Genomic DNA, 16,857 nt, shown 5'->3' with positions numbered 1-16,857 from the left:
AAAGCTCATATAAGACAGGTGACCAATCCTGGCGCGACGTTTTGGAAATAGAAAAGCACTGCAGATCAAAGAGGAGCATTTGACAAATGGCTTAAGACCAGCCAAAATTGACCCCATAGAATGATATATAAAAGGACAAATAGAATGACTTAGGGCCCAATTCAGACTTAGGAAATGTACGCCTTTCCTCTGCAATTCTCAGTCATTGGTGCTGAATAGATGCAATAAAACCGCTGAAAACCCTCCCACTTGCAGGCCAACAGATTTTCTCGTGGAGTTTTGATGGTTTTAGCACATTGATTTAAAGCCCTTTTAAATTTGGTGTACATTTAATAAGAGTTTTCTGGACAGACTCACTAGACAATATGCAGAGAAATGTTCAGAATATTAGGGATCAATGACAGGAAGCCATGGAAACACACACATATTTGTCTCCTGTTCAGCACCAATTGGTAGATTTTTTAAATACTCCGATGTACGTTATATATATATTATTACGAAAAGTATTTATGAACAATAAAAAAATACTGGTTTGGAGAGACTTTACACAACAAATATATTGTCAAATAAAACATGTAAAAGTGGTTTGATTCATTCTGAAAGTTGCCATATTCAATCGTGACCCTTTTCAGGAAACTCTGTGCCGAGTCAGGAGTCGCCAATTCAACATCACGGCCATGATTGGCTGAGATACTGAGTGGGCTGGACATGCAGAGATATAGGTTTGGTTGGGTCTGCCATATAGAACGTTTCTGTCTATAATGAGAGCTGGTGAGTATATGTAGGTCATCCTGTCTAATGCTACTTTTTAAAGATATCACGTAGTAGAACTGCATCAGTGTTGCTCTACACTTGCTGGAGGACCGAGTTTTTAAATCAGTGGAATTAGAGTATGATAGCTAAAGAGATGGAAAAAACACCTGTCTCAGGATTCCATCTTCAAACTAGAGGGCAACCATGGCATCCGGAACAGAGAGAAGTGTCCAACCATGATGGAACCGGGTAAGATAGACTAGCAAGCGACATTTTCAGATATTACACGTTTCAAATTTTGACAAAGTCATTTTCATTTCAAGTTAAAGTGCACTGTTAGCTAGCTAGAGGGGTAATAATAATATGAATAGAGAGGGGGAGAGGGGTAATAATAATATGAATGGAGAGGGGGAGAGGGGTAATAATAATATGAATGGAGAGGAGGAGAGGGGTAATAATAATATGAATGGAGAGGGGGAGAGGGGTAATAATAATATGAATGGAGAGGAGGAGAGGGGTAATAATAATATGAATGGAGAGGAGGAGAGGAGGAGAGGGGTAATAATAATATGAATGGAGAGGAGGAGAGGGGTAATAATAATATGAATGGAGAGGGGGAGAGGGGTAATAATAATATGAATGGAGAGGGGGAGAGGGGTAATAATAATATGAATGGAGAGGAGGAGAGGGGTAATAATAATATGAATGGAGAGGAGGAGAGGGGTAATAATAATATGAATGGAGAGGGGGAGAGGGGTAATAATAATATGAATGGAGAGGGGGAGAGGGGTAATAATAATATGAATGGAGAGGAGGAGAGGGGTAATAATAATATGAATGGAGAGGAGGAGAGGGGTAATAATAATATGAATGGAGAGGGGGAGAGGGGTAATAATAATATGAATGGAGAGGGGGAGAGGGGGAGAGGGGTAATAATAATATGAATGGAGAGGGGGAGAGGGGGAGAGGGGTAATAATAATATGAATGGAGAGGGGGAGAGGGGTAATAATAATATGAATGGAGAGGGGGAGAGGGGTAATAATAATATGAAGGGAGAGGAGGAGAGGAGGAGAGGGGTAATAATAATATGAATGGAGAGGGGGAGAGGGGTAATAATAATATGAATGGAGAGGGGGAGAGGGGTAATAATAATATGAATGGAGAGGGGGAGAGGGGTAATAATAATATGAATGGAGAGGAGGAGAGGGGTAATAATAATATGAATGGAGAGGGGGAGAGGGGTAATAATAATATGAATGGAGAGGGGGAGAGGGGTAATAATAATATGAATGGAGAGGATGAGAGGGGTAATAATAATATGAATGGAGAGGGGGAGAGGGGTAAAAATAATATGAATGGAGAGGAGGAGAGGGGTAATAATAATATGAATGGAGAGGGGGAGAGGGGTAATAATAATATGAATGGAGAGGGGTAATAATAATATGAATGGAGAGGGGGAGAGGGGTAATAATAATATGAATGGAGAGGTGGAGAGGGGTAATAATAATATGAATGGAGAGGGGGAGAGGGGTAATAATAATATGAATGGAGAGGAGGAGAGGGGTAATAATAATATGAATGGAGAGGGGGAGAGGGGTAATAATAATATGAATGAGAGGGGGAGAGGAGGAGAGGGGTAATAATAATATGAATGGAGAGGGGGAGAGGGGGAGAGGGGTAATAATAATATGAATGGAGAGGAGGAGAGGGGTAATAATAATATGAATGGAGAGGAGGAGAGGAGGAGAGGGGTAATAATAATATGAATGGAGAGGAGGAGAGGAGGAGAGGGGTAATAATAATATGAATGGAGAGGGGGAGAGGGGTAATAATAATATGAATGGAGAGGGGGAGAGGGGTAATAATAATATGAATGGAGAGAGGGAGAGGGGTAATAATAATATGAATGGAGAGGGGGAGAGGGGTAATAATAATATGAAGGTGATATGGAGGAGAGGGGTAATAATAATATGAATGGAGAGGGGGAGAGGGGTAATAATAATATGAATGGAGAGGGGGGGAGGGGGAGAGGGGTAATAATAATATGAATGGAGAGGAGGAGAGGGGGAGAGGGGTAATAATAATATGAATGGAGAGGAGGAGAGGGGTAATACTAAAATGAATGGAGAGGGGGAGAGGGGTAATAATAAAATGAATGGAGAGGGGGAGAGGGGGAGAGGGGTAATAATAATATGAATGGTGATATGGAGGAGAGGGGTAATAATAATATGAATGGAGAGGGGTAATAATAATATGAATGGAGAGGAGGAGAGGGGTAATAATAATATGAATGGAGAGGGGGAGAGGGGTAGAGGGGTAATAATAATATGAATGGAGAGGAGGAGAGGGGTAATAATAATATGCATGGAGAGGGGGAGAGGGGTAATAATAATATGAATGGAGAGGGGGAGAGGGGGAGAGGGTTAATAATAATATGAATGGAGAGGAGGAGAGGGGTAATAATAATATGAATGGAGAGGGGGAGAGGGGTAATAATAATATGAATGGAGAGGAGGAGAGGGGTAATAATAATATGAATGGAGAGGGGGAGAGGGGGAGAGGGGTAATAATAATATGAATGGAGAGGGGGAGAGGGGTAATAATAATATGAATGGAGAGGGGGAGAGGGGTAATAATAATATGAATGGAGAGGGGGAGAGGGGTAATAATAATATGAATGGAGAGGAGGAGAGGGGTAATAATAATATGAATGGAGAGGGGGAGAGGGGTAATAATAATATGAATGGAGAGGGGGAGAGGGGTAATAATAAAATGAAAGGAGAGGAGGAGAGGGGTAGAGGGGTAATAATAATATGAATGGAGAGGGGGAGAGGGGTAATAATAATATGAATGGAGAGGGGGAGAGGGGTAATAATAATATGAATGGAGAGGAGGAGAGGGGTAATAATAATATGAATGGAGAGGGGGAGAGGGGTAATAATAATATGAATGGAGAGGGGGAGAGGGGGAGAGGAGGAGAGGGAGAGAGGGGTAATAATAATATGAATGGAGAGGGGGAGAGGGGTAATAATAATATGAATGGAGAGGAGGAGAGGGGTAATAATAATATGAATGGAGAGGGGGAGAGGGGGAGAGGGGTAATAATAATATGAATGGAGAGGAGGAGAGGGGTAATAATAATATGAATGGAGAGGAGGAGAGGGGTAATAATAATATGAATGGAGAGGAGGGGAGGGGGAGAGGGGTAATAATAATATGAATGGAGAGGAGGAGAGGGGGAGAGGGGTAATAATAATATGAATGGAGAGGGGGAGAGGGGTAATAATAATATGAATGGAGAGGGGGAGAGGGGGAGAGGGGTAATAATAATATGAATGGAGAGGAGGAGAGGGGGAGAGGGGTAATAATAATATGAATGGAGAGGAGGAGAGGGGTAATAATAATATGAATGGAGAGGGGGAGAGGGGTAATAATAATATGAATGGAGAGGGGGAGAGGGGGAGAGGGGTAATAATAATATGAATGGTGATATGGAGGAGAGGGGTAATAATAATATGAATGGAGAGGGGTAATAATAATATGAATGGAGAGGAGGAGAGGGGTAATAATAATATGAATGGAGAGGGGAGAGGGGTAGAGGGGTAATAATAATATGAATGGAGAGGAGGAGAGGGGTAATAATAATATGCATGGAGAGGGGGAGAGGGGTAATAATAATATGAATGGAGAGGGGGAGAGGGGGAGAGGGGTAATAATAATATGAATGGAGAGGGGGAGAGGGGGAGAGGGGTAATAATAATATGAATGGAGAGGAGGAGAGGGGTAATAATAATATGAATGGAGAGGGGGAGAGGGGTAATAATAATATGAATGGAGAGGAGGAGAGGGGTAATAATAATATGAATGGAGAGGGGGAGAGGGGGAGAGGGGTAATAATAATATGAATGGAGAGGGGGAGAGGGGTAATAATAATATGAATGGAGAGGGGGAGAGGGGTAATAATAATATGAATGGAGAGGAGGAGAGGGGTAATAATAATATGAATGGAGAGGGGGAGAGGGGTAATAATAATATGAATGGAGAGGGGGAGAGGGGTAATAATAATATGAATGGAGAGGGGGAGAGGGGTAATAATAATAAGAATGGAGAGGAGGAGAGGGGTAGAGGGGTAATAATAATATGAATGGAGAGGGGGAGAGGGGTAATAATAATATGAATGGAGAGGGGGAGAGGGGTAGAGGGGTAATAATAATATGAATGGAGAGGGGGAGAGGGGTAATAATAATATGAATGGAGAGGAGGAGAGGGGTAGAGGGGTAATAATAATATGAATGGAGAGGAGGAGAGGGGTAGAGGGGTAATAATAATATGAATGGAGAGGGGGAGAGGGGTAATAATAATATGAATGGAGAGGGGGAGAGGGGTAATAATAATATGAATGGAGAGGGGGAGAGGGGTAATAATAATATGAATGGAGAGGAGGAGAGGAGGAGAGGGGTAATAATAATATGAATGGAGAGGAGGAGAGGGAGAGAGGGGTAATAATAATATGAATGGAGAGGGGGAGAGGGGTAATAATAATATGAATGGAGAGGGGGAGAGGGGTAATAATAATATGAATGGAGAGGAGGAGAGGAGGAGAGGGGTAATAATAATATGAATGGAGAGGGGGAGAGGGGTAATAATAATATGAATGGAGAGGGGGAGAGGGGTAATAATAATACGAATGGAGAGGAGGAGAGGGGTAATAATAATATGAATGGAGAGGAGGAGAGGAGGAGAGGGGTAATAATAATATGAATGGAGAGGAGGAGAGGGGTAATAATAATATGAATGGAGAGGAGGAGGATTGGGGGAGAGGGGTAATAATAATATGAATGGAGAGGGGGAGAGGGGTAATAATAATATGAATGGAGAGGAGGAGAGGAGGAGAGGGGTAATAATAATATGAATGGAGAGGGGGAGAGGGGTAATAATAATATGAATGGAGAGGGGGAGAGGGGGAGAGGAGGAGAGGGAGAGAGGGGTAATAATAATATGAATGGAGAGGGGGAGAGGGGTAATAATAATATGAATGGAGAGGAGGAGAGGGGTAATAATAATATGAATGGAGAGGGGGAGAGGGGTAATAATAATATGAATGGAGAGGAGGAGAGGGGTAATAATAATATGAATGGAGAGGAGGAGAGGGGTAATAATAATATGAATGGAGAGGGGGAGAGGGGTAATAATAATATGAATGGAGAGGAGGGGAGGGGGAGAGGGGTAATAATAATATGAATGGAGAGGAGGAGAGGGGGAGAGGGGTAATAATAATATGAATGGAGAGGGGGAGAGTGGTAATAATAATATGAATGAGAGGGGGAGAGGGGTAATAATAATATGAATGGAGAGGAGGAGAGGGGTAATAATAATATGAATGGATAGGGGGAGAGGGGTAATAATAATATGAATGGAGAGGAGGAGAGGGGTAATAATAATATGAATGGAGAGGAGGAGAGGGGTAATAATAATATGAATGGAGAGGGGGAGAGGGGTAGAGGGGTAATAATAATATGAATGGAGAGGAGGAGAGGGGTAATAATAATATGAATGGAGAGGGGGAGAGGGGTAATAATAATATGAATGGAGAGGGGGAGAGGGGTAATAATAATATGAATGGAGAGGGGGAGAGGGGTAATAATAATATGAATGGAGAGGGGGAGAGGGGTAATAATAATATGAATGGAGAGGGGTAATAATAATATGAATGGAGAGGAGGAGAGGGGTAATAATAATATGAATGGAGAGGAGGAGAGGGGGAGAGGGGTAATAATAATATGAATGGAGAGGGGGAGAGGGGTAATAATAATATGAATGGAGAGGAGGAGAGGGGGAGAGGGGTAATAATAATATGAATGGAGAGGGGGAGAGGGGTAATAATAATATGAATGGAGAGGAGGAGAGGGGTAATAATAATATGAATGGAGAGGGGGAGAGGGGTAATAATAATATGAATGGAGAGGGGGAGAGGGGTAATAATAATATGAATGGAGAGGGGGAGAGGGGGAGAGGGGTAATAATAATATGAATGGAGAGGAGGAGAGGGGGAGAGGGGTAATAATAATATGAATGGAGAGGGGGAGAGGGGTAATAATAATATGAATGGAGAGGAGGAGAGGGGGAGAGGGGTAATAATAATATGAATGGAGAGGGGGAGAGGGGTAATAATAATATGAATGGAGAGGGGGAGAGGGGTAATAATAATATGAATGGAGAGGAGGAGAGGAGGAGAGGGGTAATAATAATATGAATGGAGAGGGGGAGAGGGGTAATAATAATATGAATGGAGAGGGAGAGAGGGGTAATAATAATATGAATGGAGAGGAGGAGAGGGGTAATAATAATATGAATGGAGAGGAGGAGAGGAGGAGAGGGGTAATAATAATATGAATGGAGAGGAGGAGAGGGGTAATAATAATATGAATGGAGAGGAGGAGGATTGGGGGAGAGGGGTAATAATAATATGAATGGAGAGGGGGAGAGGGGTAATAATAATATGAATGGAGAGGAGGAGAGGAGGAGAGGGGTAATAATAATATGAATGGAGAGGGGGAGAGGGGTAATAATAATATGAATGGAGAGGGGGAGAGGGGGAGAGGAGGAGAGGGGTAATAATAATATGAATGGAGAGGGGGAGAGGGGTAATAATAATATGAATGGAGAGGGGGAGAGGGGGAGAGGGGTAATAATAATATGAATGGAGAGGGGGAGAGGGGGAGAGGGGTAATAATAATATGAATGGAGAGGAGGAGGATTGGGGGAGAGGGGTAATAATAATATGAATGGAGAGGGGGAGAGGGGTAATAATAATATGAATGGAGAGGAGGAGAGGAGGAGAGGGGTAATAATAATATGAATGGAGAGGGGGAGAGGGGTAATAATAATATGAATGGAGAGGGGGAGAGGGGGAGAGGGGTAATAATAATATGAATGGAGAGGGGGAGAGGGGTAATAATAATATGAATGGAGAGGGGGAGAGGGGTAATAATAATATGAAGGGAGAGGAGGAGAGGAGGAGAGGGGTAATAATAATATGAATGGAGAGGGGGAGAGGGGTAATAATAATATGAATGGAGAGGAGGAGAGGAGGAGAGGGGTAATAATAATATGAATGGAGAGGGGTAATAATAATATGAATGGAGAGGGGGAGAGGAGTAATAATAATATGAATGGAGGGGGGAGAGGGGTAATAATAATATGAATGGAGAGGAGGAGAGGGGTAATAATAATATGAATGGAGAGGGGGAGAGGGGTAATAATAATATGAATGGAGAGGAGGAGAGGGGTAATAATAATATGAATGGAGAGGGGGAGAGGGGTAATAATAATATGAATGGAGAGGGGGAGAGGGGTAATAATAATATGAATGGAGAGGAGGAGAGGGGTAATAATAATATGAAGGGAGAGGAGGAGAGGGGTTATAATAATATGAATGGAGAGGGGGAGAGGGGGAGAGGGGTAATAATAATATGAATGGAGAGGGGGAGAGGGGTAAAAAATAATATGAATGGAGAGGAGGAGAGGGGTAATAATAATATGAATGGAGAGGGGGAGAGGGGGAGAGGGGTAATAATAATATGAATGGAGAGGGGGAGAGGGGTAATAATAATATGAATGGAGAGGGCGAGAGGGGTAATAATAATATGAATGGAGAGGTGGAGAGGGGTAATAATAATATGAATGGAGAGGGGGAGAGGGGTAATAATAATATGAATGGAGAGGAGGAGAGGGGTAATAATAATATGAATGGAGAGGGGGAGAGGGGTAATAATAATATGAATGGAGAGGGGGAGAGGAGGAGAGGGGTAATAATAATATGAATGGAGAGGGGGAGAGGGGGAGAGGGGTAATAATATGAATGGAGAGGAGGAGAGGGGTAATAATAATATGAATGGAGAGGAGGAGAGGAGGAGAGGGGTAATAATAATATGAATGGAGAGGAGGAGAGGAGGAGAGGGGTAATAATAATATGAATGGAGAGGGGGAGAGGGGTAATAATAATATGACTGGAGAGGGGGAGATGGGTAATAATAATATGAATGGAGAGGGGGAGAGGGGTAATAATAATATGAATGGAGAGGAGGAGAGGGGTAATAATAATATGAATGGAGAGGAGGAGAGTGGTTATAATAATATGAATGGAGAGGGGGAGAGGGGTAATAATAATATGAATGGAGAGGGGGAGAGGGGTAATAATAATATGAATGGAGAGGGGGAGAGGGGGAGAGGGGTAATAATAATATGAAGGTGATATTGAGGAGAGGGGTAATAATAATATGAATGGAGAGGGGGAGAGGGGTAATAATAATATGAATGGAGAGGGGGAGAGGGGGAGAGGGGTAATAATAATATGAATGGAGAGGAGGAGAGGGGGAGAGGGGTAATAATAATATGAATGGAGAGGAGGAGAGGGGCAATAATAATATGAATGGAGAGGGGGAGAGGGGTAATAATAATATGAATGGAGAGGGGGAGAGGGGGAGAGGGGTAATAATAATATGAATGGTGATATGGAGGAGAGGGGTAATAATAATATGAATGGAGAGGGGGAGAGGGGTAATAATAATATGAATGGAGAGGAGGAGAGGGGTAATAATAATATGAATGGAGAGGGGGAGAGGGGTAGAGGGGTAATAATAATATGAATGGAGAGGAGGAGAGGGGTAATTATAATATGAATGGAGAGGGGGAGAGGGGTAATAATAATATGAATGGAGAGGAGGAGAGGGGGAGAGGGGTAATAATAATATGAATGGAGAGGAGGAGAAGGGGAGAGGGGTAATAATAATATGAATGGAGAGGAGGAGGATTGGGGGAGAGGGGTAATAATAATATGAATGGAGAGGGGGAGAGGGGTAATAATAATATGAATGGAGAGGAGGAGAGGAGGAGAGGGGTAATAATAATATGAATGGAGAGGGGGAGAGGGGTAATAATAATATGAATGGAGAGGGGGAGAGGGGTAATAATAATATGAATGGAGAGGGGGAGAGGGGTAATAATAATATGAATGGAGAGGAGGAGAGGGGTAATAATAATATGAATGGAGAGGAGGAGAGGAGGAGAGGGGTAATAATAATATGAATGGAGAGGAGGAGAGGGGTAATAATAATATGAATGGAGAGGAGGAGGATTGGGGGAGAGGGGTAATAATAATATGAATGGAGAGGGGGAGAGGGGTAATAATAATATGAATGGAGAGGAGGAGAGGAGGAGAGGGGTAATAATAATATGAATGGAGAGGGGGAGAGGGGTAGAGGGGTAATAATAATATGAATGGAGAGGAGGAGAGGGGTAATAATAATATGAATGGAGAGGGGGAGAGGGGTAATAATAATATGAATAGAGAGGAGGAGAGGGGGAGAGGGGTAATAATAATATGAATGGAGAGGGGGAGAGGGGGAGAGGGGTAATAATAATATGAATGGAGAGGGGGAGAGGGGTAATAATAATATGAATGGAGAGGAGGAGAGGGGTAATTATAATATGAATGTAGAGGGGGAGAGGGGTAATAATAATATGAATGGAGAGGGGGAGAGGGGGAGAGGGGTAATAATAATATGAATGGAGAGGGGGAGAGGGGTAATAATAATATGAATGGAGAGGAGGAGAGGAGGAGAGGGGTAATAATAATATGAATGGAGAGGAGGAGAGGGGTAATAATAATATGAATGGAGAGGAGGAGGATTGGGGGAGAGGGGTAATAATAATATGAATGGAGAGGGGGAGAGGGGTAATAATAATATGAATGGAGAGGAGGAGAGGAGGAGAGGGGTAATAATAATATGAATGGAGAGGGGGAGAGGGGTAGAGGGGTAATAATAATATGAATGGAGAGGAGGAGAGGGGTAATAATAATATGAATGGAGAGGGGGAGAGGGGTAATAATAATATGAATAGAGAGGAGGAGAGGGGGAGAGGGGTAATAATAATATGAATGGAGAGGGGGAGAGGGTGAGAGGGGTAATAATAATATGAATGGAGAGGGGGAGAGGGGTAATAATAATATGAATGGAGAGGAGGAGAGGGGTAATTATAATATGAATGGAGAGGGGGAGAGGGGTAATAATAATATGAATGGAGAGGGGGAGAGGGGGAGAGGGGTAATAATAATATGAATGGAGAGGGGGAGAGGGGTAATAATAATATGAATGGAGAGGAGGAGAGGGGTAATAATAATATAAATGGAGAGGGGGAGAGGGGGAGAGGGGTAATAATAATATGAATGGAGAGGGGGAGAGGGGTAATAATAATATGAATGGAGAGGGGGAGAGGGGTAATAATAATATGAATGGAGAGGAGGAGAGGGGTAATAATATGAATGGAGAGGGGGAGAGGGGTAATAATAATATGAATGGAGAGGGGGAGAGGGGTAATAATAATATGAATGGAGAGGGGGAGAGGGGTAATAATAATAAGAATGGAGAGGAGGAGAGGGGTAGAGGGGTAATAATAATATGAATGGAGAGGGGGAGAGGGGTAATAATAATATGAATGGAGAGGGGGAGAGGGGTAATAATAATATGAATGGAGAGGAGGAGAGGGGTAATAATAATATGAATGGAGAGGGGGAGAGGGGTAGAGGGGTAATAATAATATGAATGGAGAGGGGGAGAGGGGTAATAATAATATGAATGGAGAGGAGGAGAGGGGTAGAGGGGTAATGATAATATGAATGGAGAGGGGGAGAGGGGTAATAATAATATGAATGGAGAGGGGGAGAGGGGTAATAATAATATGAATGGAGAGGGGGAGAGGGGTAATAATAATATGAATGGAGAGGAGGAGAGGAGGAGAGGGGTAATAATAATATGAATGGAGAGGGGGAGAGGGGTAATAATAATATGAATGGAGAGGAGGAGAGGGGTAATAATAATATGAATGGAGAGGAGGAGAGGGAGAGAGGGGTAATAATAATATGAATGGAGAGGGGGAGAGGGGTAATAATAATATGAATGGAGAGGGGGAGAGAGGTAATAATAATATGAATGGAGAGGAGGAGAGGAGGAGAGGGGTAATAATAATATGAATGGAGAGGGGGAGAGGGGTAATAATAATATGAATGGAGAGGGGGAGAGGGGTAATAATAATATGAATGGAGAGGAGGAGAGGGGTAATAATAATATGAATGGAGAGGAGGAGGATTGGGGGAGAGGGGTAATAATAATATGAATGGAGAGGGGGAGAGGGGTAATAATAATATGAATGGAGAGGAGGAGAGGAGGAGAGGGGTAATAATAATATGAATGGAGAGGGGGAGAGGGGTAATAATAATATGAATGGAGAGGGGGAGAGGGGGAGAGGAGGAGAGGGGTAATAATAATATGAATGGAGAGGGGGAGAGGGGTAATAATAATATGAATGGAGAGGAGGAGAGGGGTAATAATAATATGAATGGAGAGGGGGAGAGGGGGAGAGGGGTAATAATAATATGAATGGAGAGGAGGAGAGGGGTAATAATAATATGAATGGAGAGGGGGAGAGGGGGAGAGGGGTAATAATAATATGAATGGAGAGGAGGAGAGGGGTAATAATAATATGAATGGAGAGGAGGAGAGGGGTAATAATAATATGAATGGAGAGGGGGAGAGGGGTAATAATAATATGAATGGAGAGGAGGAGAGGGGAGAGGGGTAATAATAATATGAATGGAGAGGAGGAGAGGGGGAGAGGGGTAATAATAATATGAATGGAGAGGAGGAGAGGGGGAGAGGGGTAATAATAATATGAATGGAGAGGGGGAGAGGGGTAATAATAATATGAATGAGAGGGGGAGAGGGGTAATAATAATATGAATGGAGAGGAGGAGAGGGGTAATAATAATATGAATGGATAGGGGGAGAGGGGTAATAATAATATGAATGGAGAGGAGGAGAGGGGTAATAATAATATGAATGGAGAGGAGGAGAGGGGTAATAATAATATGAATGGAGAGGGGGAGAGGGGTAGAGGGGTAATAATAATATGAATGGAGAGGAGGAGAGGGGTAATAATAATATGAATGGAGAGGGGGAGAGGGGTAATAATAATATGAATGGAGAGGGGGAGAGGGGTAATAATAATATGAATGGAGAGGGGGAGAGGGGTAATAATAATATGAATGGAGAGGGGGAGAGGGGTAATAAAAATATGAATGGAGAGTGGTAATAATAATATGAATGGAGAGGAGGAGAGGGGTAATAATAATATGAATGGAGAGGAGGAGAGGGGGAGAGGGGTAATAATAATATGAATGGAGAGGGGGAGAGGGGTATTAATAATATGAATGGAGAGGAGGAGGGGGGAGGGGTAATAATAATATGAATGGAGAGGGGGAGAGGGGTAATAATAATATGAATGGAGAGGAGGAGAGGGGTAATAATAATATGAATGGAGAGGGGGAGAGGGGTAATAATAATATGAATGGAGAGGGGGAGAGGGGTAATAATAATATGAATGGAGAGGGGGTGAGGGGTAATAATAATATGAATGGAGAGGAGGAGAGGGGTAATAATAATATGAATGGAGAGGAGGAGGATTGGGGGAGAGGGGTAATAATAATATGAATGGAGAGGGGGAGAGGGGTAATAATAATATGAATGGAGAGGAGGAGAGGAGGAGAGGGGTAATAATAATATGAATGGAGAGGGGGAGAGGGGTAATAATAATATGAATGGAGAGGAGGAGGGGGGGAGGGGTAATAATAATATGAATGGAGAGGGGGAGAGGGGTAATAATAATATGAATGGAGAGGAGGAGAGGGGTAATAATAATATGAATGGAGAGGGGGAGAGGGGTAATAATAATATGAATGGAGAGGGGGAGAGGGGTAATAATAATATGAATGGAGAGGGGGAGAGGGGTAATAATAATATGAATGGAGAGGGGGAGAGGGGTAATAATAGTATGAATGGAGAGGGGGAGAGGGGTAATAATAATATGAATGGAGAGGGGGAGAGGGGGAGAGGGGTAATAATAATATGAATGGAGAGGAGGAGAGGGGGAGAGGGGTAATAATAATATGAATGGAGAGGGGGAGAGGGGTAATAATAATATGAATGGAGAGGAGGAGAGGGGGAGAGGAGGAGAGGGGTAATAATAATATGAATGGAGAGGGGGAGAGGGGTAATAATAATATGAATGGAGAGGGGGAGGGGGGAGGGGTAATAATAATATGAATGGAGAGGGGGAGAGGGGTAATAATAATATGAATGGAGAGGAGGAGAGGGGTAATAATAATATGAATGGAGAGGGGGAGAGGGGTAATAATAATAATATGAATGGAGAGGGGGAGAGGGGTAATAATAATATGAATGGAGAGGGGTAATAATAATATGAATGGAGAGGAGGAGAGGGGTAATAATAATATGAATGGAGAGGAGGAGAGGGGGAGAGGGGTAATAATAATATGAATGGAGAGGGGGAGAGGGGTAATAATAATATGAATGGAGAGGAGGAGGGGGGAGGGGTAATAATAATATGAATGGAGAGGGGGAGAGGGGTAATAATAATATGAATGGAGAGGAGGAGAGGGGTAATAATAATATGAATGGAGAGGGGGAGAGGGGTAATAATAATAATATGAATGGAGAGGGGGAGAGGGGTAATAATAATATGAATGGAGAGGGGGAGAGGGGTAATAATAATATGAATGGAGAGGGGGAGAGGGGTAATAATAGTATGAATGGAGAGGGGGAGAGGGGTAATAATAATATGAATGGAGAGGGGGAGAGGGGGAGAGGGGTAATAATAATATGAATGGAGAGGAGGAGAGGGGGAGAGGGGTAATAATAATATGAATGGAGAGGGGGAGAGGGGTAATAATAATATGAATGGAGAGGGGGAGAGGGGTAATAATAATATGAATGGTGATATGGAGGAGAGGGGTAATAAATAGTAATTTAGGAGAAGTAACAGCACTGTACCAACACACACACACTCCCCTACCTGGGTTGTCCGTGGCGTGGAGTGATGCATTCTGGTAGAGCAAGCGTGCAGCCGAACAGCATGATGTGTCTGTAGCAGCCGAGCCGGTGTAAATAGGAAAAGAACTTGAGAAACATGTCAACCTCCGAGGCCCTCACCACCGCTAGCCCTGGTGACTGAGACGTCTGGTTATAGGGAAGCATGGTGCACTGGGCTTCTGAGATCAGGACACAGTCTGTAGGGGGGAGAGAGAGGGGGAGAGAGAGACATGGGGAGAGAGAGGAGAGAGAGACATGGGGAGAGAGAGGAAAGAGAGACATGGGGAGAGAGACATGGGGAGAGAGAGACATGGGGAGAGAGAGGAGAGGGGGAGAGAGAGGAGAGAGAGACATGGGGAGAGAGACATGGGGAGAGAGAGGAGAGAGAGGGGAGAGAGATGGGGAGAGAGAGACATGGGGAGAGAGACATGGGGAGAGAGAGACATGGGGAGAGAGACATGGGGAGAGAGAGGCGAGAGAGACATGGGGAGAGAGACATGGGGAGAGAGAGACATGGGGAGAGAGAGGAGAGGGGAGGAGAGAGGAGAGGGGGGAGAGAGAGACATGGGGAGAGAGAGACATGGGGAGAGAGAGGAGAGAGAGACATGGGGAAAGAGAGACATGGGGAGAGAGAGGGGGGAGAGAGGAGAGAGAGACATGGGGAGAGAGAGGAGAGATAGACATGGGGAGAGAGAGGGGGGAGAGAGAGACATGGGGAGAGAGAGGGGAGAGAGAGACATGGGGAGAGAGAGGGGGAGAGAGAGACATGGGGAGAGAGAGGAGAGAGAGACATGGGGAGAGAGAGACATGGGGAGAGAGAGGAGAGAGAGACATGGGGAGAGAGAGGAGAGAGAGACATGGGGAGAGAGAGGAGAGAGAGACATGGGGAGAGAGAGAAAGAGGGGGAGAGAGACATGGGGAGAGAGACATGGGGGAGGAGAGAGAGACATGGGGAGAGAGAGGGGGAGAGAGAGACATGGGGAGAGAGAGGGGGAGAGAGACATGGGGAGAGAGAGGGGGAGAGAGAGACATGGGGAGAGAGAGGAGAGAGAGACATGGGGAGAGAGAGGGGGAGAGAGAGACATGGGGAGAGAGAGGAGAGAGAGACATGGGGAGAGAGAGACATGGGGAGAGAGAGGAGAGAGAGACATGGGGAGAGAGAGGAGAGAGAGACATGGGGAGAGAGAGGAGAGAGAGAGAAAGAGGGGGAGAGAGACATGGGGAGAGAGAGGGGGGAGAGAGAGACATGGGGAGAGAGAGGGGGAGAGAGAGGAGAGAGAGAAAGGGGTAGAGAGAGAAAGGGGTAGAGAGAGAGAGAGAGAGAGAGAGAGAGAGGGGGAGAGAGAGAGAGAGGGGGGAGAGAAAAAGGGGGGGAAAGAGGGGGAGAGAAATGTTAGAGCATAATAATGATAATTGATAACCGTTGATAATAACCGGTCATTTATCAGATGTTTAGACCCAAAGAGACTTCCAGTCATGTAGTATGGGAGGCTATGTGCTCACTGCCCAGTCATGTAGTATGGGAGGCTATGTGCTCACTGCCCAGTCATGTAGTATGGGAGGCTATGTGCTCACTGCCCAGTCATGTAGTTTGGGAGGCTATGTGCTCACTGCCCAGTCATGTAGTTTGGGAGGCTATGTGCTCACTGCCCAGTCATGTAGTTTGGGAGGCTATGTGCTCACTGCCCAGTCATGTAGTTTGGGAGGCTATGTGCTCACTGCCCAGTCATGTAGTTTGGGAGGCTATGTGCTCACTGCCCAGTCATGTACTATGGGAGGCTATGTGCTCACTGCCCAGTCATGTACTATGGGAGGCTATGTGCTCACTGCCCAGTCATGTACTATGGGAGGCTATGTGCTCACTGCCCAGTCATGTACTATGGGAGGCTATGTGCTCACTGCCCAGTCATGTACTATGGGAGGCTATGTGCTCACTGCCCAGTCATGTACTATGGGAGGCTATGTGCTCACTGCCCAGTCATGTACTATGGGAGGCTATGTGCTCACTGCCCAGTCATGTACTATGGGAGGCTATGTGCTCACTGCCCAGTCATGTACTATGGGAGGCTATGTGCTCACTGCCCAGTCATGTACTATGGGAGGCTATGTGCTCACTGCCCAGTCATGTACTATGGGAGGCTATGTGCTCACTGCCCA

General features: G+C 44.3%; 1 protein-coding gene across 1 annotated transcript in view; it reads right to left on the bottom strand.

Moving 5' to 3' along the window:
• Nucleotides 1-16,857, bottom strand: part of LOC139379261 (atrial natriuretic peptide-converting enzyme-like) — a 91,808-nt gene that overhangs the window by 50,087 nt on the left and 24,864 nt on the right. The window contains exon 4 of the mRNA XM_071122059.1: nucleotides 14,684-14,897. Coding sequence (XP_070978160.1) covers nucleotides 14,684-14,897 — 214 coding nt within the window. The remainder of the gene's footprint in view (nucleotides 1-14,683; nucleotides 14,898-16,857) is intronic.

This window comes from Oncorhynchus clarkii, chromosome 21 (genome assembly GCF_045791955.1).
Source record: "Oncorhynchus clarkii lewisi isolate Uvic-CL-2024 chromosome 21, UVic_Ocla_1.0, whole genome shotgun sequence".
NCBI lineage: Eukaryota > Metazoa > Chordata > Actinopteri > Salmoniformes > Salmonidae > Oncorhynchus > Oncorhynchus clarkii.
This window is presented reverse-complemented; position numbering and strand designations above follow the sequence as displayed.